Genomic DNA, 25,352 nt, shown 5'->3' on the forward strand with positions numbered 1-25,352 from the left:
CCCACAGGGCGCCAGCTCCACTCTCCGCTGTCCCGGGGGCTACTTCCGAGGAAAGCCATCTTAATGCAGCGTCATCGGTGGTTGATCTGTTTGGGTGTGGACAATGTCAATTTTCGATTTGATCGAGGTTGACTACTTAGGCTAGTTGAAAATCGGTAATTGATAGTGCTTCGAGGGTACTATTACTTCGGGTTTACGAAGTTCTCATGATCAATAACCTCTCCATCCCGTCAGCGCAAGCTGGGGCCGAGCTCAGTCCGCCTGCACCGACGTTACACAGAGCTCCCATCTCAGCCAAACGCAGCTCGTCATCCGGACTCATGGAGACATGATTTCTGTGGAGGAGGATCTCCTCTCGAAGCAACAATTCCAGCATCAAGATCTCCCGCTCCGGAGATGACTCGGGCTTTGGGCTGACATCCCAACATAACCGAGCCCGCTGTCACCCTTTCACACCTCAACAGGGCAAGCCAACATGAGACGTGACAACTTACTCCTCTGTGCAGTAGCCGGAATTTATCCCTGTGCCGCAAGTCTGCGTCTCACCCTCAGGCGTGAGGGTCTTGGCTCAGCCGACGTCTGTCATCTGGTGCTTCTATGCCGATCCACCTTCCGCATGCCAGGACTTGTAGATCTCTTGTGCCTCGCCTTGCCTTGTCTACCCGCTCTCTGGCCCCGTCCAGAGCTCTCGGGCTGTCACCTTCCCCGCATAGGTTGCGTGGTTTCCCCGCGGGGTTCGTGCAGGATGTTGAGAGGGAGGTTGGAGACGGGGAGGGAGGTCGGTTCGGAACGTCCGTTTCTTGAGATTCTGGAGTGAACCACCATGCTTGCGGAAACCCAGGTTTCGTAATCCTGACGCTGAGGAGGAGACCATGAGGGGACGATCAATGGGTATAAAAAGGACGCGAGGCGCCTAGGCAGAGCGCTTGGATGTTGTTTATCAGTCCAGGTACCGCAGCGTTCCTTGTCCTGGTGACGTCTTGCGCACGAAAGACATCTTTGCTATCAGTGATATCATCTCTTCCATACCCACTAACCACCTTAAGCCATCTACACCGTTAACCCCGACATATCTGCGCTAAAATGACCACCTTCGAGATCCCCTCAGAGCAATGGGCTGCAGTAGTTGAGAAGACCGGAGGACGTACGTGTCCCTCATTCTTTTCCTTCCCCATTCTTGCTTAACTAACACCCATCCGATACAGCGGTCGTCTACAAAAAGATCCCCGTCCAAAAGCCCGGCCCTGATGAGGTGCTCATCAACGTAAAATACTCCGGCGTCTGCCACACTGACCTCCACGCTATGAAAGGCGACTGGCCGCTGCCGACTAAAATGCCCCTCGTCGGCGGACACGAGGGCGCCGGCGTCGTCGTCGCCAAGGGCTCGCTGGTTGAGGACATCGAAATCGGCGATTATGCCGGCATCAAGTGGCTGAATGGTAGCTGCCTGCACTGCACTTTCTGCCGGCAGGCGGACGAGCCGCTGTGCCCGCATGCTCTGTTGTCCGGGTACACAGTTGATGGCAGTTTCCAGCAGTATGCCATCGCCAAGGCGAACCATGTCGCCCGCATTCCAAAGGACGTTGACCTCGAAGCTGTTGCGCCCGTCCTCTGCGCTGGTATCACGGTGTATAAGGGACTGAAGGAGTCTGGTGCCCGTCCAGGACAGTATGTCGCCATTGTCGGTGCCGGCGGCGGCTTGGGTAGCATGGCGATCCAGTATGCTCGTGCTATGGGCCTGCATGTGATTGGCATTGATGGCGGTGATGAGAAGGGGCAGAGTGTGCGCAGTCTGGGCGCATGCGCATACGTGGACTTTACCAAGAGCCCGGATCTGGTGAAGGAGGTGAAGGAGGCAACGCCGGACGGGTTGGGCCCGCACGCGGTGCTGTTGCTGGCTGTGTCGGAGAAACCGTTCCAGCAGGCGACGGAGTATGTGCGCAGTCGTGGTACTGTTGTATGCATTGGCTTGCCAGCGAACGCGTATCTCAAAGCGCCGGTGTTTGATACGGTGATTAGGATGATCAACATTAAGGGAAGCTATGTCGGTAATCGGCAGGATACGCAGGAGGCGATTGATTTCTTCCAGAGGGGGCTGATCAAGGTGCCGTTTAAGACGGTTGGCCTGAGCCAATTGCAGGAGGTGTATGAACTGATGGAGGCTGGTAAGATTGTCGGGCGGTATGTAGTTGATACCAGCCGGTAAGAGGTTGACTGAAAAGGGGACGTTGGATGGGATCTCTTGGATTGTTTCACGGGAAATGTGGTTTGGGTACGTTTATGATTGGATATGATATACAGTATACGTCAGGACTTCTATTTGGATGCGTTGAATTGATGACCTCCTGGTTTGCTCAATGCTTCTTCTAATCATGCTGTGCATGCAATATCGTCTATCCATTTGGCCACCCCCCTTCCCCTAACACTTGTGTTGTTATCAGACCGAATAACCGCCACTATTTATCTGTCTCGTCTCTCCTACGGCATCAAACGTCCCATCCCATAACCGCATGATACCCTGCACTGCACTCAACCCAGGTTCCATCCTAGAGTTTGTCAGTTGAGGAGTCACCGCAGGTAATATAAAGAAAGAAAAGGCTTACCACTCAACTACATGCCCTTTCTCCTTCAGCGCTTCGGCAACCCCCTTGTCAAACCCCGTCTCGACCTTCAACACATCAGGCATGAGCTGATGATGCACCCTCGGGGCAGCAATCGCATCATGCATGGACATGCTAAAGGACAACAGACGCCAGGCGACCTGCACAGTCGCGCTGATGATCCTGGAGCCGCCAGCTGCTCCCGTGGCAAAGAAGACGGTTCCGTTATTCGCGTGCTCAGCAATGATGGGGCTGATGGACGAGAGGGGGCGTTTCCTAGGTGCGATGAAGTTGGCCTGAGAAGGCGCGAAGCCGAAGGAGTTATTGCGGTTGGGCTGGGAGAAGTCGTCCATCTCGTTGTTTCTGTTCAGGGATAAGCGGCGCTTCTCATCACAAGAAGAGGAAAGGGTTCTTACAAGATGATGCCTGTGTCAGGGGTCATGATTTGTGCGCCAAACAAAAGATTGATAGTCGTTGTAGAGGTGACAGTTAGCCCCGATGCGTCGGCCGTGACGATGTGCGAGGTGCCGTGACCGTCAGTTGTGTAAGTGTTGTTAGGGTTGTACACATCAACCGGTTGGGTTTCATTATCACGGATCCGGCCACGTGTGTCCTTAGCTGTTTTGTCGCTTAGCATGTACTTTTGATAGTCCGACATGTTCTTAAGGAAGTCGGGATCGCCTAGCTCCAGGCGTGCTCCATAGGCAAACTTCATGGCCTCGACGAACCGATGCGTTGTCAGGTTGATATTGGTAAGGTCTTCGGGCGGATATTGATCCATGGTCTTGAGAATGTTGAACATTACAGCACCGCTGCTGGGGGCTTCTGTGGTATAGAGTCGATAGGGGCCGTAGGTGATGTTCAGAGGTTCCCGGATTTCGAGAGAGTAGTCTTTCAGGTCTTGTAGCGTCATAATCCCGTTTCTCTCTTGGATGAACTTGATCATTGATTCGGCTGGAACTGCAATCAGCTATGTTATCTGAATTTTACGGAGACTGACCTACCGATATCGCCCTCGTAAAACACGTCAGGTCCTTCGTTGGCAATTTTCTCGAGAGTGCTATCACAATTAGTTGATGAATACACTTGACAGACGGCCCACCTACTCGGCATAGCGTTTCCTCGTGATGGTATCCCCGAGCTGAAGTAAGGTTCCTGAGAAAACTTTTTAGAACCGAGTTCAAGACATGGTCTCATAGGACTTACCATTAGGAGCAAAATCCTCAGCCCAAATTGGGTCATCAACCAGGAACGTATTATTATTTTGGCTAGCCACCTTCATGTAGCGGACTAGATCCTCGGTGACTGACAGCTGTTAGTCATATCGGACTCAAACGATTTTCGAGATCACTCACCCGGAAACCCGTCCCTCGCAACTCGCACAGCAGGCATCACCAGCGTCCTCCAGGGCAAGACCTGTCACCATAAACAACCATCAATAGGGGTCAATAAACACTCGTCTCATGGATGGGCAACCATACACCATATTTCTGATGCAAATAAGCTAGTCCTTTCAACTCTCCCGGGACGGCGACGGCCAGCCCACCAAACACACTGGCATTGGCATCGTGCGCGTACATGTCCTGGCTGGCCGCGGCAGGGGCAGTTTCGCGGTAGTCGATGGACTCATACCGGCCGTGGGCGTCGCGAACCAGCATGAAGCCGCCGCCCCCGATACCCGAATGGTACATGCCGATGACGCCGACACACAGGGTGGTGGCCACCATGGCGTCGGCGGCGGTACCCTGGATGGCCGGTCAGCGCTAAGAGGTCTTAGGTTAGGCATTTCAAAGGCGTACCCCTATGGCTATGGTATCGACGCCAATCTTAGAGCATATCGCGCTCTCGCTGGCCACGGCGCCCCGACTGCCATTGCAAACGGCCCCGGTTGAGATGGTCCGCTGCTCCTGATAAGAGCCAGTTGGCAGGGCAGGGATGGCGGTAAGCTGGGAAAGGCTCCAGAGCCACCAAGCCAGCGACGGCGGACGATCTAGCATGAGGAGTCAGAACAGGTCATATATATTCATCGTTATTTCGGCGACGAAGTCTACGTGGGCGGCAGATGTTATCCGTTATCACATAATCAAAGGCGGACTTACACATGGCGGTCGGACAAAGACGGTTGGTGACACAAGGGCGGCTGGTGCCAGTCTACGAGTCGCAATGCCGGGTTCTCAACGCAAACCAAATGCAAGACTACGAAGACATCGGCCCTTCAAAATGCAGTCACACAAACATCAGAATGCCCGCAATCAACGGGCAGTAGCGACTTGTGAGCTGGCAACGGCCTGAAGTCATTCATCGTGGTCATGCGGTCACGGAGTGGGGACCGATACGGTGATACCAGCCATATGTCGCTAATAACCCTAACCCTTGACTTGTGTGTTTGCCATCGCAGATAAGAACGGGTGGTTGACAAAGCAGATCCGGGCGGGGAGAGGACTCGGAGTGCAGGCGGCGATAACAACTTGGCAAAGTCTGTGAGAGACTCCGACATGCTGCTCACCATCGTTGGGCCATTATTTGTAAATTCGAGCAGAGTTGGGATGAAACAATGGTTCCGACGTTCACGATGTTGTCAAGCTTGTCGGTGAGTTTCGACCAATATTAGATTTCGTACGGAAGTCGGCAGAAGCCTTAAACGCAACAATGCATTGTTCCATCGACTTTCGATGCTCAAGTTAGAAGTCCGTTGACTCGTCGGGCCTACGAATACAGTCACTCGACCGGCCCCGGCTAGGCTAGGCTCGACGAGCACAATTGATGACAGTTACAATTGTTTTCGATCCGCCCTTTAGGTCACTCAATCGAGAGGTAAGCTGAATGGTCAACTTGCAGACTGCAGAGGGATGGGTAAGGTGTAAGAGAGGGTCAACTATCCGTCCATGACACGTAGAATAGACGCATGACAAACACAGCCCATGTTGCACGAAAATCATGTCCGTGCTCACAAAAATAGAGTGTGCGATCCAGATTCTCTTTGCAGGCGATGCTCCCGTTCCCAGTTTTGCACCAATGTGGTTCAGGTCCAGCGCTCATAAGGTGAGATCGGATATGGTTGAGGGACTTGCTGCTTCCAGCCCTGCCAAGTCCCCGTCTTGGTTTCGCATTGAGGACCCTTGCCCCGCAGCGGGGCTTCCCCTGGGCTTGGACCCGCCATGCCAGGGAAGCAGCCAATCACAGGAGGTGCCGACAAAGAAGGTGCGATTTCAGGTTGTGGTGGGTGAAACGGTCAGAACCCCACAGGATCCTGGCAAATTTCCGAAAACTTCGTTATGTGACTGCCCTTCCTGGTTTTTTTTCGATATACCACAACAAAAAAAAAAAAACCAGCCCTGAGGGCTCCCGCCCGCGCATAGAGGGATGGAAGACGAATCCACGGCCAGAATCTGTGAAATGGCAAGGAAGCCAGCATTGCCGTGGCTGGTTTCAAGATCGACAGCATTGGATGAGCGGACGGTTCGGACCATATTTGAAAGCCTGACTCGCCGTGGACGCCTGAGATGCCCATCCGTGGAATGAAATGCGATTCCATCAGTTTCTCAAGAGTTGACCAACTGCCTTGGTCTGGCCATCTACATCACCCGACATGGTTGCTAACACTGCTGCGGCTCGATGCAAAGGTGCCATTGTTTACTGTTACATAGGTTGCTGGACCTGCTGTTGTTAATGTAAAGAAAAGTGCAACATGTTTCCGCAGCCCCTCTCACAGCGAAACCAAACGATGCTTGGCTGTTCGCACGACCCTCAGTTGAGTTTCGTCTGTTATTCGAACATGGCATCTTAAACAGTTAACCAGCTGGTTCTCGGGGTGCTTCCTCCCACTGCCTGCAAAGGTAGCCTTCCCGGATCCCTCGGACGATCATTCGTCTCAACATGACCAGGACTCAGGTTCCTGGATTTTCTGGCCCACAGCGGCAGAGGTTTGCGGCATCGTCCATCAGCGAGGAAACAGACGGGCTGTGCAGCGATCTTTCATGTTTGATGCATGTTGTCGATGCGAGCTTCTTCTCGAGGCTCGAACTTCGTGCTCAAGAACAACCACCAGAAAAGCACTGATGAGCAGCAGTCGACCACTTGATCTATTTGGCGTTGACAGCTCGTCGAGATGTCTCAGCGTCTGCAGCACCCTGAATCTCCAGCAGGCCACTTTGGCGTGGATTGACGTTTGTTAACTCGCGAGGACGGGGTGCTTGGCAACCCCCCCCCTTTTCCTCTTCCGTCACCCCTCCACGCCGGCGATTGGCTGAGCACTTTGTCTCAGAAACACGCGTTACGCCGATGCCCCTGGCCCGACAGCCCCTGGCAACCGTGGGATTCCATGACACTTGATCGGGAAAAAAAAAACCATCCAGGGTTGCTTTCTGGACGTGTCCCTGTCATCAGCAAGCGCACCAAACACACCACCGAGCAATGCGGTGTGGCGCTGGGTGGAGGCCCCGGTTGATTAAGGGCCTTGTCCACTGCGGCAGGTTTTGGTGATGCTGCCGTCGATGATGGGGCCTGGACGGGGCTCGGTACGCGGCCGTGGAACATGCAAAGCGGCTATGCAATGTTTCTTGTCCATGTATGGTGGTGTGAATGCGACATCCTGGCCGGGCAGACGAGTAACATAGCGTGCCATCATCTCCATAAAGACCAAGGCGTGGTCTCTCGACCGCTGTGATGGCTCCTCTCCTCTCTCTTTTATCTTTGCCTTTCTAAAGGTTCCTTTCCTTCATCGAAAGCCCAGTGCTGCTGTTTGTTTCTTTTGCTTCAGTCAAGCTCATTCCTTTGCTTGCCTGAACTATACTTTCGCTTCTTGTGTCTTGTTGACCAGGTTTACCTACGTTCCTTTCTCGTTCGCGAGCAACTGTGTTTGCACGCACCTTTGTTGCAGAGTTGATCCTCGCTTTCTTCGCCAGCTTTGCCTTTGATCACATTCCCTACGCCAGGCGCATTTTGAAGGATTTGAATCTGTTGAGAATCACATCACTAGAGCTCGAAACCGGCGACAGCTTTTAAAATGAAGACCACCAGCCTCCTGACATTCGGCCTCTTTGCCGGCCTTTCCACGGCCTACTCTCACCCCAGGCAGATGATGCGTTGGCGCCGTGGCTTCTTCAACAATCCTGCCTCCTCTAATGTCCTTCTGGGCACCGGCGTCGCTGCCACTACCAGCACTGCTACCGAGGACATTGTCACCGACACTGCCGTTGCCACTGACATCCTTTCCAGCACTTCTACCGAGAGCACCGCTGTTCCTCTGGAGACTGGGGTTTCGACCAGCAGCAGTGAGACTACTAGCAGCAGCAGCAGCAGCAGCAGCAGCAGCAGCATTGACAGCATTCTTCTGTCCACTGGTATCGCGACTGAAGTTCCTCTTTCTACTGGCGTCGAGACGACCACCAGCGTGCTGCTATCGACTGGCGTCTCGTCTGCTACCGAGTCCGTGATTACCAACGCTCCTTTCTTCCCCATCACCAATGCGACGACGACTGCTGCTGCTGGCACTGGCACCGGCACCATTGGTGCTGGCATCACCACTCTGACTGTCTCGACTACCGAGATTCGCACGATCACCTCGTGCAAGGAGGAGGTTATTGCTTGCCCGACCAGGACTGAGGATCTAGCCACTCTCCCAACTGAGGCCCTCTCGACTGTCATCGTCACTGACACCGTCATTCTGACCGAGGTCGTCTGCCCTGTGACTGCTGTTCCTTCTATCTCGTCCAGCGTCATTGAGGATGCTTCCAAGGGCCTGATCACTCCTAGCACGACCATCACTGGCCCAACTACCACCACTGCCACCGAGACCCCTAGCGAGACTGCCACTGAGTCCGTCTCTCAAACCTCGACAGCGGTGCCAATCGCGATCACCTCGTCTGCCGTGGCTTCTACTGGCATCACCACTCTGACTGTTTCTACTACCGAGGTTCGCACCGTCACCTCGTGCCGCTCGGAGGTCATCGACTGCCCGACCCGGACCGAGGACTTCGCCAGCTTCCCCACGGAGGCTCTGGAGACAGTTATCGTTACCGACACTGTCATCCTCACCGAGGTCGTCTGCCCTGTCACCGAGGTCTCGTCGATCTCGTCCAGCATTATTGAGGAGGCTTCCAAGGGCAACATCACTCCCAGCGTCACTCTCACCGGTCCTGCTGAGGTCTCGGCTACTTCCACTGCGGTGCCCATTGCTACCAGCGTCGATCAGGACACTACCATCACCCGGACCCTGACCTCGACGGGCACTCGGACTGTGACTGTCAAGAAGCCAACCGCCACCGTCACCCCTGGCACCGGCTCCGGCTCCGGCAGCGGCAATGGCAATGGCAACGGCAATGGCAACGGTTCTGGCTCTGACACCTGCGTGTGCGATCCTACTACCGTCACCATCACCCAGGCTGCCGCCACCGTCACTGTCACTCAGGCTGCTGTCACCGTTACCGAGGCTTCCACTGTTTATGTCACACTGACCAACCACATCAACATCCCTTCTACCACTATCACCAGCGCCGTTGTTACCACCACTGCCGTCCCTGGCGCCGGTGAGGGTGAGGGTGAGGTCGACGACGAGTGCCCCACTGATATCGAGGAGGTCGTCACGGTCACCTCGACTGCCACTGCCGACATCGCCACGGAGACTGCTGTTCCCGAGGAGGAGACCGTGACCGTCACCCAGACTGATGCTCCCAGCGCCGAGGTCACCGAGAGCCCTTCTGCGGAGACGACTGAGACTCCTGCTGTTACGGAGGCCACGGAGACTGCCACTGCTACGGAGACGGCCACGGAGACTGCTACCGAAACCTCTACGGAGACGGCTACTGCCACCCCGATTGTCTTTCCTGGGAAGCACAAGAAGTTCCGCAACAAGTTCCGTCCGTTCCACGACGCCGAGTAAATGAACGGGCACGAAGGTGATGAGATTGCGGAGTGAGACAGTGGGTGTCTGACCCCCGATCCGTCTCTTGAGATGGAGAAGCTACCTGCGTCATCAACCTAGCCAGCAGAGACCCAATGATCAGCCGCTTTTGTGAGCCAAAGTTGCTGGGTCAGGATTGGGTCAGACGTGGCGGTATTGTGTCAGGTTAAGGACAAAGGTCTGTGGCATACATAGAGAGGAGTTTCGGAGTAAGGTATATGATTTAATCATCATCATTCATTTTCGGATCGGCCCGACATATGAGGTCTCGAACTCTTAGGAGGCAAATGTACATTCATTCATTTATTCGTGGTGAGGAGAGTAAACAAAGATCTTTTCCCTTTTCCTTTGTGAAAAACAAAAGGGAAAGAGAATGCGGGTACATTCTCGGGGGGATGTCCTTGTACATTAGATCTTTCGTTTCTAACTCGTTTCTAACCTCTCCTCAAAGGGTTGGGTGCCCGATTGAGGGGGGAAGGTCAACGTTGGAGTAGTTTTTGAAATGTCATAGTGTCTTGTTTCTTGAACCTCTCTCTTTTGTGCACCAACCAACCTCTAACCCCTAAGCTGACCTACTCTACAAGTTCTACACCAGAACTCATACATACCTCTACCACACCACAGCAACCCAACACATATAACATCATTGGAAATGTATTCATGCCTCCCGGCGCAAGAAAAATTCCTAAACTAACAAAGGAAAAAAAAAAAAAAGACAGTCCTAAAAAAAAAAACAACCCCTCCCTCAATAACATCATAATTAACAACAACACACACACACACACACACACACACACACACACACCACCTCTCATCATGCAAAGTCAAAACAGCGATACATCCCAAACGGTACGCATACCCCTCACGCCCTCACCTTCTCCCCCGTTAACTCTTCCAACCTCCTCTCCAACTCGGGCACCTGCCTCAGCTTTACCTCCAACTCCTCTTTCTCATCCTCCAGCCTCATCCTCCGCTCGGCATCCAACCGCGTAAACACATACTTCCCCTGCCCATCAAACTGCAAAATATGCGTGTGATACTTCCACAAGCTCCGCCGATGACTCACCGTCATGAGAGTCACGCCCAGCTTCTTGGCGGTATCGTACATGATCTTTTCAGTCTCGAGGGTTACAGACGAAGTACACTCGTCCAGGATGGCGTAGCGTGGACGGTGGTAGAACAGACGGGCCATGGCGACGCGCTGCTGGAGGCCGGAAGATAAGAGGTCGCGCCACTCGGCTTCGTATTCCCACCCGTCCGGGTGCATCTCGACCAGATGCTCCAGGTTAAGGATCTGCAGGATGGCGAGGAGATCCGCGTCGGTGTAGCCGCGCGAGTGCATGGTGGCTTGGGTGTCGGGGTAGATGATTTGATGACGCAGCGTGCCACGAGGAATATACGGGCGCTGGGGGAGGTAGAAGATCTTGTCCGCCGACGGCTTCTTGACCGTGCCGCCGTACACGGGCCAGAGGCCGCCGAGAATGCGGAAGAGCGAGGACTTGCCGCATCCGTTGGGGCCGACGATCAAGAGGTGGTCGCCCTCGGCGATGCGGAAGGAGAGGGCCGGGACCAGGACGTCGCCGTTGGGCGAGATGATGGGCACGTTGATGAACTCGATGTAGTCAGATTCGATGACCTGGCCGCGGCCTTTGAGGACGGCGGCGTTATTGGCTGTGCCGGAGGAGGAGACGAGCTTTTTCTCGTAGTGGCCTGCCTTGATGTCGTCCATGACGTCGAGGAGGGTTGAGACGCGGGAGGTGTAGCCGGCGAGTTGCATGACTTCTTTGTAGGAGAACATGAGCCGGCCGAAGGCGTCCGAGGCGGACATCAGCAGACGCCGATTTGTGATGAAGCTCTCGGAGCGGTCGGCCATGGTGGCCAGGGTCTGGCCGGGGAGCTTGATGAAGACGGGCACGCTGCACAGGGCGAAGCCCAGAGCGCCCCAGAAGTATTTCACTACGAAGTCCTCCATAAAGCCGTGGTAGAAGCGGCGGCGCAGGACGAAGTTGATGTGCTTGATTAAGGTGAAGTAGCCCTTGTCGAGGGTGTTCTTTTCAGCCTCGTGCCCGGCGTACAGGGCAACTTCCTCGGCGTGGTCGATCAAGCGTGAGTGGGCGAAGCGGAACTCGCCTTCGAGACGGGTCTCGTCCGCGACGTACTTCCCGAAGGGGGGAGTCAGGGCGCGCATGACCTGGGAGGAGAGCTGGACGAGGAAGGCCATGAAGAGGACGCCCTCGCCACCGACGTTGCGAGAGAGCGAGTATGTGTAGATGACCATGTCCAGGATGGGCTTGGCCAGGTTGCCGTACAGCTCCGAGAGACAGGTTGCAAAGGCCGACACGTCGACGCCGATCAGCTGGTCGGGGTTCTTGATCCTGTCGTCGAGGGCCAGCAGCGCGTAGAAGGTCAGATGCGACAGGTACTTGTCGTGGAGGTGCTCTGTCAAGCGGGCGCGGTAGCGCAGGGCCAACTCGGCCTGGTGGTAGGACAGCATCGCGTTGGTGAAGGTAGCAGGCACGGCGATGACCATCCACCAACCCAGCTTGGTCAGGAACTCGCGCCCGTGGCCGCTAACCAGCGACTTGACGATGGACCCATCCATGGCGGCAACCTTGACGCTGAGCAAGGTACGGGCCACGAGGAATAGGCTGTGGGTGAGCAGCATGCGGGCCTCGGGACTGCGCCAGCTCGGGATGATGATGCGGATCAGCTTGAGCAGGGAGCGCACAAACTCCCAGTTCAGCTCGGCCTTTTTATCGGCGCTCGAGCTAGTGCTCTTGGACTCGTTGGCACGCTTCGCGGCGGCCTTCTGGCGGATTACGACGTTGCGTATGCGGTTGAGGAAGGAGATGAAGAGGGCGATGTAGATGGCCTTAGAGATGCGCGAGCGGTTGCGCAGGTATACTTGCAGCAGGCGCTGGACGAGGTCGCGGATGGCGCGTGTGCTGACCGTCATGGATCGGCCCAGGACGGCGGGCTTCGACATCGACGGCGCCATGGTTGCGGCTGGTGATGTCGAAGAGGAAGATTAGGTATGTATTTAGGGTTGTGTAAGAGAAGGAAGGGCTGGGTATCACGGCGACGAGGGTATCATGGAGGGGCGATGGCGGCACGACGGCGACACGACGGCAGCTGGGAGAGCTGTATGTGGGAGAGAGCAAGGCCCGACGAGATGGGCAAATGAAAGGTGAAGCTAGAGAAAGCTAGTCGCAAGCCGGCTGCAGACCAATTCGATCAAATGCCAACTGTCAATGGTCAACGGCACGGGTGTAATTTGCTGAGGTGTGACGTTGTGGTGTTGTGCAGACCAAAAAAAAAAAAAGGTAGTCAGACTTGGACCAGATGCGACGGCCAGGCTGGGTATGGGTATGGGTATGTATTCCCGATGTTAGCTCAGTATATAGCTTGCTCAGTCGATATCGACGCGCTCGGCAGACGCGCTTCACGCCATGGAGCGTGGAATACTTTTTTGGTGTCAGCAAGAGTGAACTGTGGTAGTCAGCGTAATCCAGATTTCAGTGTGTGTCGTCGGCAGCAGCAGTCGTAGGCTTTTTTTTGGGGGGGGGGGGAGGGGGAGGTTTGTGGTCAGCGCGGGTGTTGCTGCCGGACGTTGGCAGGAGCATGCGACAGCAACGGCCGCGTTCCCCATTTCCTCGGTCCTTGCGTCACCCACTTGCTGGAACGGGCAGCCATGTTCGGGGAATCCAGCGCACCCACAGTGTGCTAGCGGCCAGGGCCCCAGCATGTGATCTCAGCGGCCCATAGCAGAACGGCGTCGGCCGCTAACTAAGACCCTGGCTTACCCCCGGTCCTCCGGGGAATGTTGGGTCGGAATCGGAGGGCTATTTGATCCGATACGTTTTCTGATGATTAAGCAGCATCAGCCCGCTTACTTAATCACGACCCCCCCCCAACCCCAAGCCTTCTACTCTTGGCAGGCGGCGTTGTGCCCCGCTTCTCCGGAAAGAACGTGGGTACCCCGCCAAGACCAGGGACCGAATTTCCGGGAGCCTTCGCAAGCGCAGGCTGAGCTCGCTTCGCTTTTGTTGGCGGTGTTTGGCGCGAGCAAGTGACAACGTCGTTTCAATCGATGTGACGGTGGTGGCCGGGTGTGAGTGAGAATGAGACGGGATTCTGATGGAGGTACGCGTCCTTGGATTAACTCAGCCTCCAATTTTTTCGATTTCTGCTACTCTCTCGGGTCTCTTTCATGAGCCGCAGAGATTAAAGTTAAACTGGCTGTCGCTCACTTTTTCATCTGACTTTGATCTTCCCGCGCGTGTCCGGGACCCGAGACTCTCGGTCGACGGCCCACTCATTTCGCTCTGCGGACACGCCAACATCAGCATATCGCGCGATTCATACTGATACGGAGGTCTCATCACCCACAGCACCAACACTCCTGGCCATCCCATCGTGCATAAACCCGATCTGCTCTGCTGGGGCTGGTCTCGTCCACCGGCTTACCGATCGTTGATCCACTCATCCTGTTTGTATTCACTACCTATTCACCGCATCAGGCATCTCTGCCCGGTATAAATTATAGAAGCTCGAGCTCTCAATTGTATGGTGGCCAACGCGTTGGCCTCGCGTCAACATGGCCAAGAAGGCTCGCCAAAGGATAAGCTATGGTTCGTTGCTCTGCCCTATACTGCATCCTGAGCTGTTGCTGCTGCTGTGTCTTGGCTTCACTTAAGCTTGTTGCCCCGCATTCTCAGCTGTATCTTGTGTGTCAATGGGATCGTGAGCCCCTAAAAGGGCCTTGCCCTTCATGTAGCGCCGCTACGGACATAGAGCACATGGTTGACCTTCTTTGATTATGAGTTTTAGTTCTTGAACATCCCAACTCCTCGCCTGGCGGCCATCGCTTGGGTGTCAATGGCCTTGCCATCGACCGCGAAAATGCTATCCTGTATGTGTCCACTGTCTCTCCTGACTAACCCCCCCCCTCCCCTGATCATAGCGCACCTTACTCACCTAGCCCTATAGCTACTCCGGCGGCCGCGATGGCGTTATCTGCGCCTGGGACCTAAAGCGTTCCCTTCAGAACACTCACGCAGCCGTCACAGACCCCTCCTCTCATCCCAACCCCAAATCCATCGCCAGCTTCCGCACCCAAACCCATGCTCACACCCACTGGATCAACGACATCACCCTCGTCCAGCACCATAACGCCCTTGTCTCCGCCTCCTCCGACCTCCAAGTCAAGCTCTGGCGTCCCTTAGCCTCCGACGCCCAAGAGCCCGTCCCGATCGGCCACCACCGCGACTACGCCAAATGCGTCGCCACCCCTAACCAGTCAACCAACTGGGTCGCCTCAGGCGGCCTGGACCGCCGCATCTACCTCTGGGATCTCTCTGGTAAGGGGCAGGTCCTGGAGATCGACGTCAGCGGGGAAGAAGTTGTGGAAAAAGGGAGCGTCTACGCCCTGGGCGTGACGCATTCCGTTCTGGCGAACGGCGGGCCGGAGAGTATTGTTCGCCTGTGGGACCCCAAGTCTGGGAAGAGGATTACCAAGTTCGTGGGGCACACTGACATGATTCGGGCGATTCTGGTCAGCGAGGAAGGAGATATGGTGCTGTCGGCTAGTGCCGACCAGACGGTGAAAGTGTGGAGCGTCACGGCGGGGAGGTGCATGCATACGCTCACTATGCATGACCATAGCGTGTGGGCGCTGTTTTCGGATGATCCAGGGTTGAATGTGTTTTATAGTAGTGATCGGTCTGGCTTGGTGGTAAAGACGGATGTGAGGGATACCATGGGAGATCTGGATAAGGGTTTGTGTCTGGCCGTGGCGAAGGAGCATGAAGGGGTGAGCAAGATTGTTGCCTGGGATGGGAGTATTTGGACTGCGACGGCCAGGGCGTCGATTAATCGCTGGCAGGATGTCGATCTGACTGGTGAGTTAAGGCTGCCCGAGGCGTATAAGCAGCATCGAGCGTCCATGATGAGCGTCAGGAGTAAGGAGAGTACTGGGCCGACGGCAGGTGCCGAGGGGGCGAGGACGACGATCCCAGCGAAGTCTGTCCTGCGCATCTCGAACACGGCGTCCTTCCCCTTGGTCATTGATCGCAATGCGGACGATCCGTTCCAGGGTCAGGCACGGAAGACGGACCCGTCTGAAGTCGAAGTCGAACCGATCTATCATTCTCCTGTTGAGACGATTGAAGGGCAGTTTGGCTTGGTCAAGCACAAGCTGTTAAATGATCGGAGAAGAGTCTTGACTTTGGACACAGCTGGAGATGTTTTGATGTGGGATCTCATCCAGGTGAGTTGGTTCTCGTCAGCGGACCCAAAGTCCGCATGCTAACTTCAAATAGTGCCGTCCGATCCGAAGCTTTGGTAAACGTCATCTCGAGGATGTCGAGCCCGAGGTCAACACTAAAGAAGCTGTGGCGCCGTGGTGTTCCATTGACATCAGTTCTGGCAACCTGACCGTCGTGTTGGAGCCGTACAATTGCTTCGACGCCGAAATGTACGCTGACGAGCTGACCCTGGACGAGCCAATTGAGTTTAGGGAAGACCAGAGAAGTACGATCCTTACCCCCGATAGCTGGCTGTGGCATGTGTGGCATGTGCATTGGCTGACATGGTCAAGTCAACCTCGGAAAATGGGTCCTCCGCTACCTCTTCGCGAACCTCATTGACGAAGAGATCCGTCGCGATGAGGAATTCCGCCAGAGCCTCACCAAGTCGCCACCGACGAAGAAGTCCAGAGGAGGAAGAGAAGCACCCCCTCTGTCCATTGACATCCCGCCACTGCCTAAGTTTGACCCGACCACACAGCGAGCTAATAACAATGGCTCTCACCCCCCCGTGACGCCAGGGCTCGTGATCGGATTAGCGACGCCAGGATCCCCGATGATCCAAATGGGTGAGGGCACATTCAGTCCCCTGGAAAAGATGCCTTCCCATCTGGCGGGTCGTCCATCGGTTGAACAGGAAGACTACTTCTCAGATACCATAGGGACGCCAGAACCGCCTCTTACAACTAGATTAACCCAGGGACAGATCCCAGGTCAGGAACCACCGTCGACAGAGGAGTCATCAGCTAAGAACTCCACCGAGGTCGCCAAGGAGAAAGAGAAAGACAAGGACAAAGAGAATGGCACTAAAGGAAGCACAACCTTCAACATGAAGAAATTCCGCATGAACATGTCCTTCGGCACGAAGAAGCTCAGCCGGTCCACCTCAACCGCCGCAGCCGAGAAGCCTGCCCTCGGCACGACCGCTGCAGCCGGCGGCGTCGACGACAAAGCCGACGAATCCGAAACCTCCTCAACCCACGAAAAAGAATTCGACGACTCCTTCCTCGGAGTCATCCAGCGCCTGCGCAGCGAATACGAAAAACTGATCTCCGACCATCCCGACAAACCCCTCGACTCCAAGATCACGCCCGCCCCGCCCAACGACACACCCCCGCTCAACATCCCCCCGGGGACGAAAGTCATCATCCAAGAAGAAACGACCGGCGGCTCGGCCGAGGTCTACAGGGGTACTGTGGCGTCGGTCGGCGCCGACGCCGACATAATCGAGGAGAAGGCGCCGCTGTGGCTGGGCGAGGCACTCCTGCTGAACGTGCTGCCAGCGAAAGAGCCGGTGAAGGTGTCGTTTGTGCTGTACCCGTGGAAGGATAGTTTGCCGCCGATTGCCTCGGCGGATGGAAATAATAGACTGAATGCGAATCGCATGCTGAGGGTCAAAAAGATTTTGGCGTATGTTGCCGAGAGGATTGATCCGGCGTATGAGAACGAGGGAGATGTGGAAGGGGAGCAACAGGGGGGAGAAGGAGGGGGAAAAGAAGCTGAAGCCGGAGGATTGGTTGGAGTTGTATTGTAATGAGCAGGTGAGTTGTCTTGTTTGGAGGTTCAAACATCTGTGTGTTTGTGTGTGTGTGTGTGTGTGTGTGTGTGTGTGTGTGTGTGTGTGTGTGTGTGTGTGTGTGTGTGTGTGTGTGGATGGGTGGTTAGGCTAACAATTTTTTTTTTCATGCAGTTATTACCTGTTAAGATGACGCTTGCGACATTGAGAACGCATGTCTGGAGGGGAGGAACGGATGTTGTTTTGCATTATAAGTCAAATGGAAGGAAGGTAATTCCTTGGCCGCCGCAGGCGGAGACTGTTGAGGAGGAGGGTAAGGAGGAGGAGACGCCGGCGTAGGGGAGTTTATGACTGTTTGGAGCGAATTGTTCCTGAAGATGATGGAACTTTGATGGTGTAAGTAAGTTAGTACGCATTCTTATTTACTTGACATCAAATGTAATCCTGTTGCTGTCTTCCCCTGCTATCACTTGTCGGAAAGCCCAACACCATGTTAGGGTCGGAACCAGGGTAACCAAGCATGTTGTGTAGCACACACCGTGTGAGCCTTAGTATTAGGTAGTCTCAGCAAGACTTTAACGCAAAATAGAAGCTGTACATGAACTAATATAGCTTCTCGATACTAGAGGTCCCTGGCATCTTGAAGAAGTCTAAGAAAGTGTGGGTCCAAGGGGGAATGGGTAAACCTCGAATATATAACCTCTGTGAGAAATATGACCGTCTCCACAGCGAGCTAGCGTAGCCGGAAGATACCACCTGCTTGCATGCTCGTGTAAGATGTTTTTTTTTTTTTTTTTTGGTTCACGGCAAGTATGCATCGTGATCCCAAGGGCTGACTGGGGCTAGAAAAAAGCAGTTTGCTCTTTAGAAAAAGAAAGTGCCTTTACACATCAGCAACAAACTGGGGGATTTGACTGTTTCTATAGCCCGAAGATAAGGCCTCTCTGTAGCTGCATTGCTCCTCGCGGTGGTTGTGTGTGGCTTTTCATCGAAACTTCAGAAAGGCAAGTAGGGTAGCCGATAGAATAACCTCTTGAGCTGACGCGACAAGTCACAGTCATATGCTCCTTTGAGGCTAAATCGGTGGTGCCCTGCCATGCTTTCTCTTCTCCAACCTTTAGTTCTGGAGCCGAACCTCCATCCTGCACGCCATTAGCTACTTGACACTTCTGCTTTCCGTCTGACAAGCCAAGTAGATAGCTCTGACTTTTGGTAGCTTGAGTGACATTATTGCACTATGCCAGCTGGCCATTCGGTTCCAAAGCATCCTCCAAAATCATGAAAAGCTCCTTTATAGGATTCAAAAGTCGTAGCGTCATGGCAGACGTAATGAACATCTGTAGGCTTGTGATAGCGCCGGAGACACAGGCAATGGCGTTTTTGATGTCTCTAATGACGGACAGCGACTGCTTGATGGAGCCTGTAATTTTTTAAATTCCTTACTGTTAAAGAGCAACTTGGTCATTGACAGCCTGTAAGCCGTCTGCTTGTTATTTTAGACTCCGGCTTTGCTTTGACAGAGCCCGCGGAGTATTTTGGTTGGCACTGACTGCGGCATCTGTTGAACGCTCAACTTCCTCAATCCTTGCCAGCATGGTTGCATCGTCCGTCCTGGCCGGTTTGCTGGGTGATAACAAAGGGTATGAGATAGAGATTGGGGCAAAGAAAAGCGATCTACTTTTGTCATTGGATGTTACTTACCGAAAAGTGAGAGCAGTCAGCAAATTGGGACACTCAGTATCGCGTCGTAATTGCTCTTGTAGTTTCCTAGTCTTCTCATTTTCGTTCGTGAATGACCATTATACTTTCTTGCAGAACGTCTTCCACCCTTTGGTGATGTTCTCGCTCCCAAGGTATAACTGATACTTGGCGCTGAAGTATTGGACAGCTTCTCTAATCGCGTCAGCACATCCGTCCGCAATGGATTTGGTCACACTGCATAATTCGGCTAGGTCGATGGTGTGTTCACATTGCTTATAGGTTGCGACAACCTGGGCAATTACAGCTAAGTATTGCTAATTAGTTCCGATTTTGTACATAAACAGACAGTGTTCCCAAGTTTTGAGGACAAACTAGTGATGGGTTCTGAAGCAGAAAGGCAGACGCGAGCAGACCTGCTTCAGCACCTTGACGAAAAGCTTCAAGTCATACCACGACGCCTGATATTCCTTTGCACTTTCTCCTATATCCTTGCCAGTATAAATGGCACGGCCCAACAAAAAATATGCCTATACCACTTGAAGGGGTGAATATCTTGGATTGGAATGTACGTTGGCTTCTTTGCTAACGCAGGCTCTTTCTGCTGACAATGTGTTGATTCAGCTCAAGCCTTCCATATGCTACTTGAGAACTATTTTAGAGGACAGAAGGGGCATGTTATGGCTCTAAGCAATGTTTGCATGATCGAACGCGATACCACGCTGGAAGTTCTCACAACCCGTCATCCACTTAAATCGTATCTTGGACTGGGAACAAACTCAACATGATCACGAAATCTGGTATTGTAGAAACCCCGAAATCTTCCCTTTGATGTGGAAGTAAGCTTCCTAAGTGACACTAACTGATGACAACTGAACGGCAAGATAAAGATGGTTACAAATTAACAAAGCTCATCATATATCATTCAGCATCAAGAAAAACACTGAAAAAGTTTGAGATACAATCGCTAACAACTACCCGTACAAGATAGCGAAAGAGGGTGCTACGGCATGCAACTGCACTTTGGATACCATTGCTTCATTCTGCCACGCCCACCGAGGCGCCGATGCCCATTCAAATGTTAATGGCGAACGTTAGGGTGCCTATCCATCGTTCGTGCGATCAATTAGTCAACATTATTCTTGGAATTAACCAGGTTGGCGATCAGAAAAGGCCGGCGGGCTTGGCATCTTCAACATATGCGGCGGCCAAAAATTTCTCCATTGGGTCTTCGAGCCCTCTTTGGGCATTGTCAACTTATTTCTCGATCCTCCGGTGGCAGCTGACTTCCAACTAGTTTTTGATTCTGGGATCACTACCTTCTTTCCAAGATATCTCGGTTTCTCGGTTATGGCCTATCTCATGTCTCCTCCCATGAACGTCGGCATCTGTGAGGCGCTTCTTCGTTGACGTCAAGGCCTTGAAAGGTGTCTCAGAGCTACACTTAACCTGGACATACACTATCCAGCCAACTTCATCTCAACGAACGTACTTAGTGAGCTAGGCTACTGCGAGAAAGATGACCATCAGTGGCTCATCCATGTTTCATCACCCTTTCAAAATGTTCCAACACCGGCAGGAGACGTCATAGTTGAAGGCATGCGACCGATACGCCTAGTGGTATTTTGCTGGAACCCTGACATCGAAGCGGTTTCCAAGGATTCAGGGATAGGATTTGCTTGTAGACAAGATTAAGGGGACTACCTTAAACACTCAAGGATATCTCAACACAGAACAGTCCTGTTGCCATGCAACTTGGTGTCTGAAGATTGTGAGCGACCGAACTACTATAGGATCCAATTTGAAAATAAATCTATTCGTGCGAATGCAAACAGGTAGACTCAAACCCTGGAGAGTTAGACCACACCCTTTGTTCATGCGAACCACTCACATCCCAACAAATTGACAAGTGCATCCCCAGGCTGTGATTCAGAAGAAGTTAGCATAATTGTTTGGTCCCGCCGAAATAACATACTGGCAAAAGCCAGGCTAGGGTGGTGATGGATTGAGGAAGTAGAAAGAGGTAGTTGGCTGAACGAAGGGGTGTCAGAAGCCTCGAGTTTACGGCAGATTCCTCAGTTCTTTCCGGGTTTCCCTGTTAGACCTGCAAGGCTGCAGCAAGATCGCAAAACCTCACTTATCATCTGTTCTGAGGCACTTAGCCACCCAGACCCCGGGCAGTTACCAAGACGCATCACGTTATATCAGGCATTTCTCGATTGCCGTCCTTAGCTCAGCATTCTCTTCCCATCACAACCAGATATCTCGACTATCCGCACGACTCAGTAGTACCATCGTGACGGCCTCTTTCTTGTGAAGTCCTGCCATCTCGTTTCCATCCTTAGCATCATGGAAGTTGCTCTCACATTTGGGAGCTTAGGCGATATCATAGCGATATGCCAGCTTGCTCTCCAGTTGAAACGAGCCCTCGGGAACAGCGTGACCATAGGAGAAAGCGCGAAAGAGTACCAAGAACTCCGTAAGGATCTTACACACTTTGTCAACATCCTGATGCAGGTAAGTTAAGGTTCCTGTTATGCTTCTGTGATAGAGACATGAGAACGAGCGTTGTGTGCTTAACTTATACGTTGATAAGCAGTGGGTGAACTGGACTGACTTTATCAGGTTGTTGCAACATATCAACACCGTGAATATTCCCTCCACCTGTCTGAACTCGACCGTATCACAAAGTCTGTCGTTGATGAATGTTATGACTCCATAATGGAGGCCCTTCAATATTTCGATGCAAGATACCATCCTTCGTTAGGGGAGGAGAGCCCGAGTAAAGGATGTAAAGCTGCTTATAAGAAGGTGAAATGGACGCTCAGTAACGAAAAAACAAAGGTTCAAGAATTGCAAGGAAAACTGCAACGTAATACAGATCGCCTCAACCTACTTACTGCATTGGCGTTGCGGTATGTCTCCTCCCCTGCTGCAGATATTGGAGGTTTTTCTTTTCTTTTTGTTTGAACAGGGTCATGTTCACCAACGTCATAAAACAGAAAATCAGCACGACTGGACAGAGCAACCATGGACGCAAAGCTGGAAAGGATTCATGAAGAGATAGAGGCTATATCTTCCTCTCGACAAGAGCTTCTTCACATTCTCAAGGAACAGAGTGTCCAGCTCAAGCAGCATGTTAGCGACATGGATATTGTAAACAACAAACTGAATCTTCAGCTTCGAAATATCTTGGTTATGAGAGCGTTTCTGCGAGAGTCATTGTCAGTACTCTGGGACGTTAAGGAAATGATCACCTCGATCGCCCGAGTTACGACACGGGCTTATGAAACCCTGTCTGCCTTCAATCGTCTATGCTTTCTTGATCCAACCAGAGAACTTCCGGTCATACTGGAGGACTCCTTAGGGAGAAAACTACTGATTAATCCTCAGTTGGTGGACGTTATGGAATGGAAGGCGAGTTAACTAGAAGAGGGCACTTGGATACTGAATTTGTTCTAGGAACAACTATATTGACTTTTTCAATCTTCTGCCAGACCTTCTACTCGTTGCTAGAGGATTGGTTTAAAGAAAAAAGAGGATACGATATGGTCCGAAGACGTGAATACACAATCGAGGAGGAAATTACGCAGAGGATCTTTGAGACAGATAAACCACTCAAGGCCTATCTGCGAAGGGGCATGCGTATCACCATGAGCATGCTCTATTTGATCCGTGGAAGGGTGGAACGTGTGTGTCCACGGTGCCGGACCAGGTTCCCTGGCTCAACGCAGCGTACTCAATGGTAAGGACATTCGCTGCCATATCACGTCTTGATAGTTTAATAACCGTTTGTAATGAAACAGTGAAACGGAAGGCTGCGGAATGTATCTGTGTTTCGATTCGCAACCTCTCATACAGACACCTCAATCTTGTGAGGCACCGGTAACAAGTTCAGCTGATCCCAACGATCCATCGGTGTCCCGGTTGTTACCAGCTGCGCCCGATGAGGCAACATCTTTCCAGAGAGTTCGGTTCTCACAGCTTGCGCCGGTAGTATTGACTACTCCAGAGAGCAGTGGAGACGTCAAGCCAATGTTGGGCGAACGAGTAGAAGAAAGCGGGAAGACGTCTGCTGCAATGGCATCCTACGAACCCGCAATCCCCTGGTTCAAGTTTTATAGTCGCGATTGTTTGGACCTCGACCCTTTGAAGTATTTTACAACCAACCCCTTGAACCGTTTTCCTATCCAGCTGAAGTTTTTTCTGAATGCCTTCGGTTTCGGTTGCATACGGTAACTGAAGCAACTCCAGATCATCAATAATCGGAAGAATGGAACAAAACAGATGAGGTATATAACGCTCTGAGTGTCCGGGCTCCAGAAAACTTCTCGTGAATTACTTTTGTTTGTTTGGCACTTTGGAAACTCCGAGATTGAGCAAGAACGGAGGAAAGTACTTTAGCGATATCTTAACAAAAGAAAACAAGAAACTCGAACTGTTTATAGAGAGTTGATGTACTTTACTTTCGGCTGGCCTTCCTTCGAAATCCGCTGATTATCTCATCCGTATCTTATCAGACAATAAAGATAAGATTAGATAAGGCAGCCCTGCATCATCAGCTCGTGGGGTATCATTCACCAGCAGCACCGATCCAAGCACCGTCACCAGCAACATCATTTGATCGCCGCAATCACTTCCGAACGACATGGCCAATGTAAGCAACCCTCTCCTTACACCTATGCACGCCTATCGATCGCCACAGAGATAAATAAAAAAGTCGAAGTAAAATTGACTGAGACTGAGACTGATCCCCAAGCCTTACGCGCGCTAGCAAGGAGGCTCGCAGCACGGCATCGCCCGCACGAGCCGCGTCCGCACCGAAGCCCAGCGCCAGCGCGACCTAGAGCGCATTGCATCGTACCGCGTCCTCGAAGACGACCTACGCGCGCGTGTCAAGAACCCGCGGACTGCCTACGCCGACCGCGCATCCGCCCAGCACGTGTTTGACTTGACGACGCGGCTGTTGCGACTTAACCCGGAGTACTACACAGTATGGAACATCCGGCGGCGGGCGCTGCTGGTGTTGCTGCCGGCGGGGCCCAAGGCCCGCCGTGGTGGTTTGTGTTGTTGCGGAATGCCTGGCTCATCGTTAAGACACTCGTCTGGATCGTCATGCTTGATGGAGTCCTCGAGTACCTGTCCATGCGGCACTACAACAGATTGCTGCGACAGATCGTCGTGCTCTTGCTTGGGAGAGACCCAGCCCAGCCACGGCTGCCCGAAAGCTGGGAGGAGTGGTACTACAGCTGATGATGCGGGTGATCATACCAGTGAGGAGAATGACGAGGAAAAGAAGCAGGACGACGAGGAAACCGAGAAACAAACCCGCACCATGCTCCAGACTGAACTAGAATTCACCATCCCTCTCCTCATCGAATCCCCAAAATGTTACTGGATCTGGAGCTACCGCCTTTGGATCCTGCGGCAGTCCATCTCTCGGCTGCCGGTGCCCGTCGCGCGCGGGATCTGGCAGGCCGAGCTGGCACTCGCCTCAAAAATGCTGACCAAAGACCGGCGCAACTTCCACGCATGGGGTTACCGCCGGCACGTGGTTGCGCAGCTAGAGAGTGACGCGCTCGGCGGCGGCAGCATGGTCGAGGCGGAATTCCAGTACACGGAGGACAAGATCCGGGCGGATCTGTCTAACTTCTCGGCGTGGCACTCGCGAAGTAAGCTGATTCCTCGGCTGCTGGAGGAGAGGGGCGCGGATGAGAAGGCGAGGAGGGAGTTCTTTGAGGCCGGTATGTTTTTTTTACACGCTTCCCCTTTGTCATTCATGAAAGAGACGAACTGACTTGCCCCACAGAACTCGACAAAATCCACAACGCCCTCAACGTCGGTCCCGAAGACCAATCCCTCTGGTACTACCACCAGTACCTCATGCTCAACCTGACCACGCTACCTCCCAACAACGAGCATACCATCACCCCTACCTTACCCATAGAAGACCGCATCGCATTCCTACGCAACGAGCTGGCCGAGATTCGCGACCTGCTTGAAGACTACGACAACGTGAAGCTTATCTACGAGGCTTTGATTGATTTGACGCTGGACCTCTGCCGACTGGAGGGGAAGCGCAAGCCGGATGAGGAGGAGAAGGAGAATCTGAGGGAGTGGTTGGGCAAGATGAAGGAGTTGGATCCGATGCGGATGGGGCGATGGAGGGATTTTGAAGAGGGATTGAGACGCGAGTGGGGGGTTGAGGCTTGAGGGCAAGGGATGATTGGGGTTGGACATGAAGATCATGAAATCTACCCCTTGAAGGAAGAGGTGGGGGGGTGGTTGTAGCCAACAGATCTATATGATAAAGGAAAATGCGAGAACCGTTG

At 53.1% G+C, this 25,352-nt stretch overlaps 6 protein-coding genes across 6 annotated transcripts; 4 read left to right on the forward strand and 2 right to left on the reverse strand.

Annotated features, from left to right (window-relative positions):
* Positions 1-1,083: 1,083 nt before the first annotated feature.
* On the forward strand, positions 1,084-2,206 carry CTHT_0004620 (dehydrogenase-like protein; the record flags this gene model as incomplete). Its single annotated transcript, XM_006690939.1, has 2 exons — positions 1,084-1,144; positions 1,206-2,206. The coding sequence occupies 2 exons, from the start codon at positions 1,084-1,086 to the stop codon at positions 2,204-2,206; spliced, it is 1,062 nt and encodes a 353-aa protein (XP_006691002.1).
* A 231-nt stretch (positions 2,207-2,437) lies between these two features.
* On the reverse strand, positions 2,438-4,703 carry CTHT_0004630 (gamma-glutamyltranspeptidase-like protein; the record flags this gene model as incomplete). Its single annotated transcript, XM_006690940.1, has 8 exons — positions 2,438-2,546; positions 2,604-2,963; positions 3,017-3,554; positions 3,807-3,905; positions 3,956-4,016; positions 4,082-4,345; positions 4,400-4,590; positions 4,700-4,703. The coding sequence occupies 8 exons, from the start codon at positions 4,701-4,703 to the stop codon at positions 2,438-2,440; spliced, it is 1,626 nt and encodes a 541-aa protein (XP_006691003.1).
* Positions 4,704-7,605: 2,902 nt separating this feature from the next.
* On the forward strand, positions 7,606-9,480 carry CTHT_0004640 (uncharacterized protein; the record flags this gene model as incomplete). The annotated part of the gene is made up of 1 exon (XM_006690941.1): positions 7,606-9,480. One exon carries the CDS (start codon positions 7,606-7,608, stop codon positions 9,478-9,480), a length of 1,875 nt encoding a protein of 624 aa, XP_006691004.1.
* An 883-nt stretch (positions 9,481-10,363) lies between these two features.
* CTHT_0004650 (putative adrenoleukodystrophy protein) lies at positions 10,364-12,499 on the reverse strand (the record flags this gene model as incomplete). Its single annotated transcript, XM_006690942.1, has 1 exon — positions 10,364-12,499. One exon carries the CDS (start codon positions 12,497-12,499, stop codon positions 10,364-10,366), a length of 2,136 nt encoding a protein of 711 aa, XP_006691005.1.
* Positions 12,500-14,098: 1,599 nt separating this feature from the next.
* CTHT_0004660 (WD40 repeat-containing protein) lies at positions 14,099-17,340 on the forward strand (the record flags this gene model as incomplete). Its single annotated transcript, XM_006690943.1, has 5 exons — positions 14,099-14,132; positions 14,332-14,413; positions 14,491-15,769; positions 15,822-16,032; positions 16,100-17,340. 5 exons carry the CDS (start codon positions 14,099-14,101, stop codon positions 17,338-17,340), a joined length of 2,847 nt encoding a protein of 948 aa, XP_006691006.1.
* Positions 17,341-23,668: 6,328 nt separating this feature from the next.
* Positions 23,669-25,233, forward strand: CTHT_0004670 (uncharacterized protein; the record flags this gene model as incomplete). The annotated part of the gene is made up of 4 exons (XM_006690944.1): positions 23,669-23,677; positions 23,795-24,080; positions 24,183-24,764; positions 24,830-25,233. The coding sequence occupies 4 exons, from the start codon at positions 23,669-23,671 to the stop codon at positions 25,231-25,233; spliced, it is 1,281 nt and encodes a 426-aa protein (XP_006691007.1).
* Between the last annotated feature and the right edge of the window lie 119 nt (positions 25,234-25,352).

The sequence above is a fragment of the Thermochaetoides thermophila genome (genome assembly GCF_000221225.1).
Source record: "Thermochaetoides thermophila DSM 1495 unplaced genomic scaffold scf7180000011806, whole genome shotgun sequence".
Taxonomy (NCBI): Eukaryota; Fungi; Ascomycota; class Sordariomycetes; order Sordariales; family Chaetomiaceae; genus Thermochaetoides; species Thermochaetoides thermophila.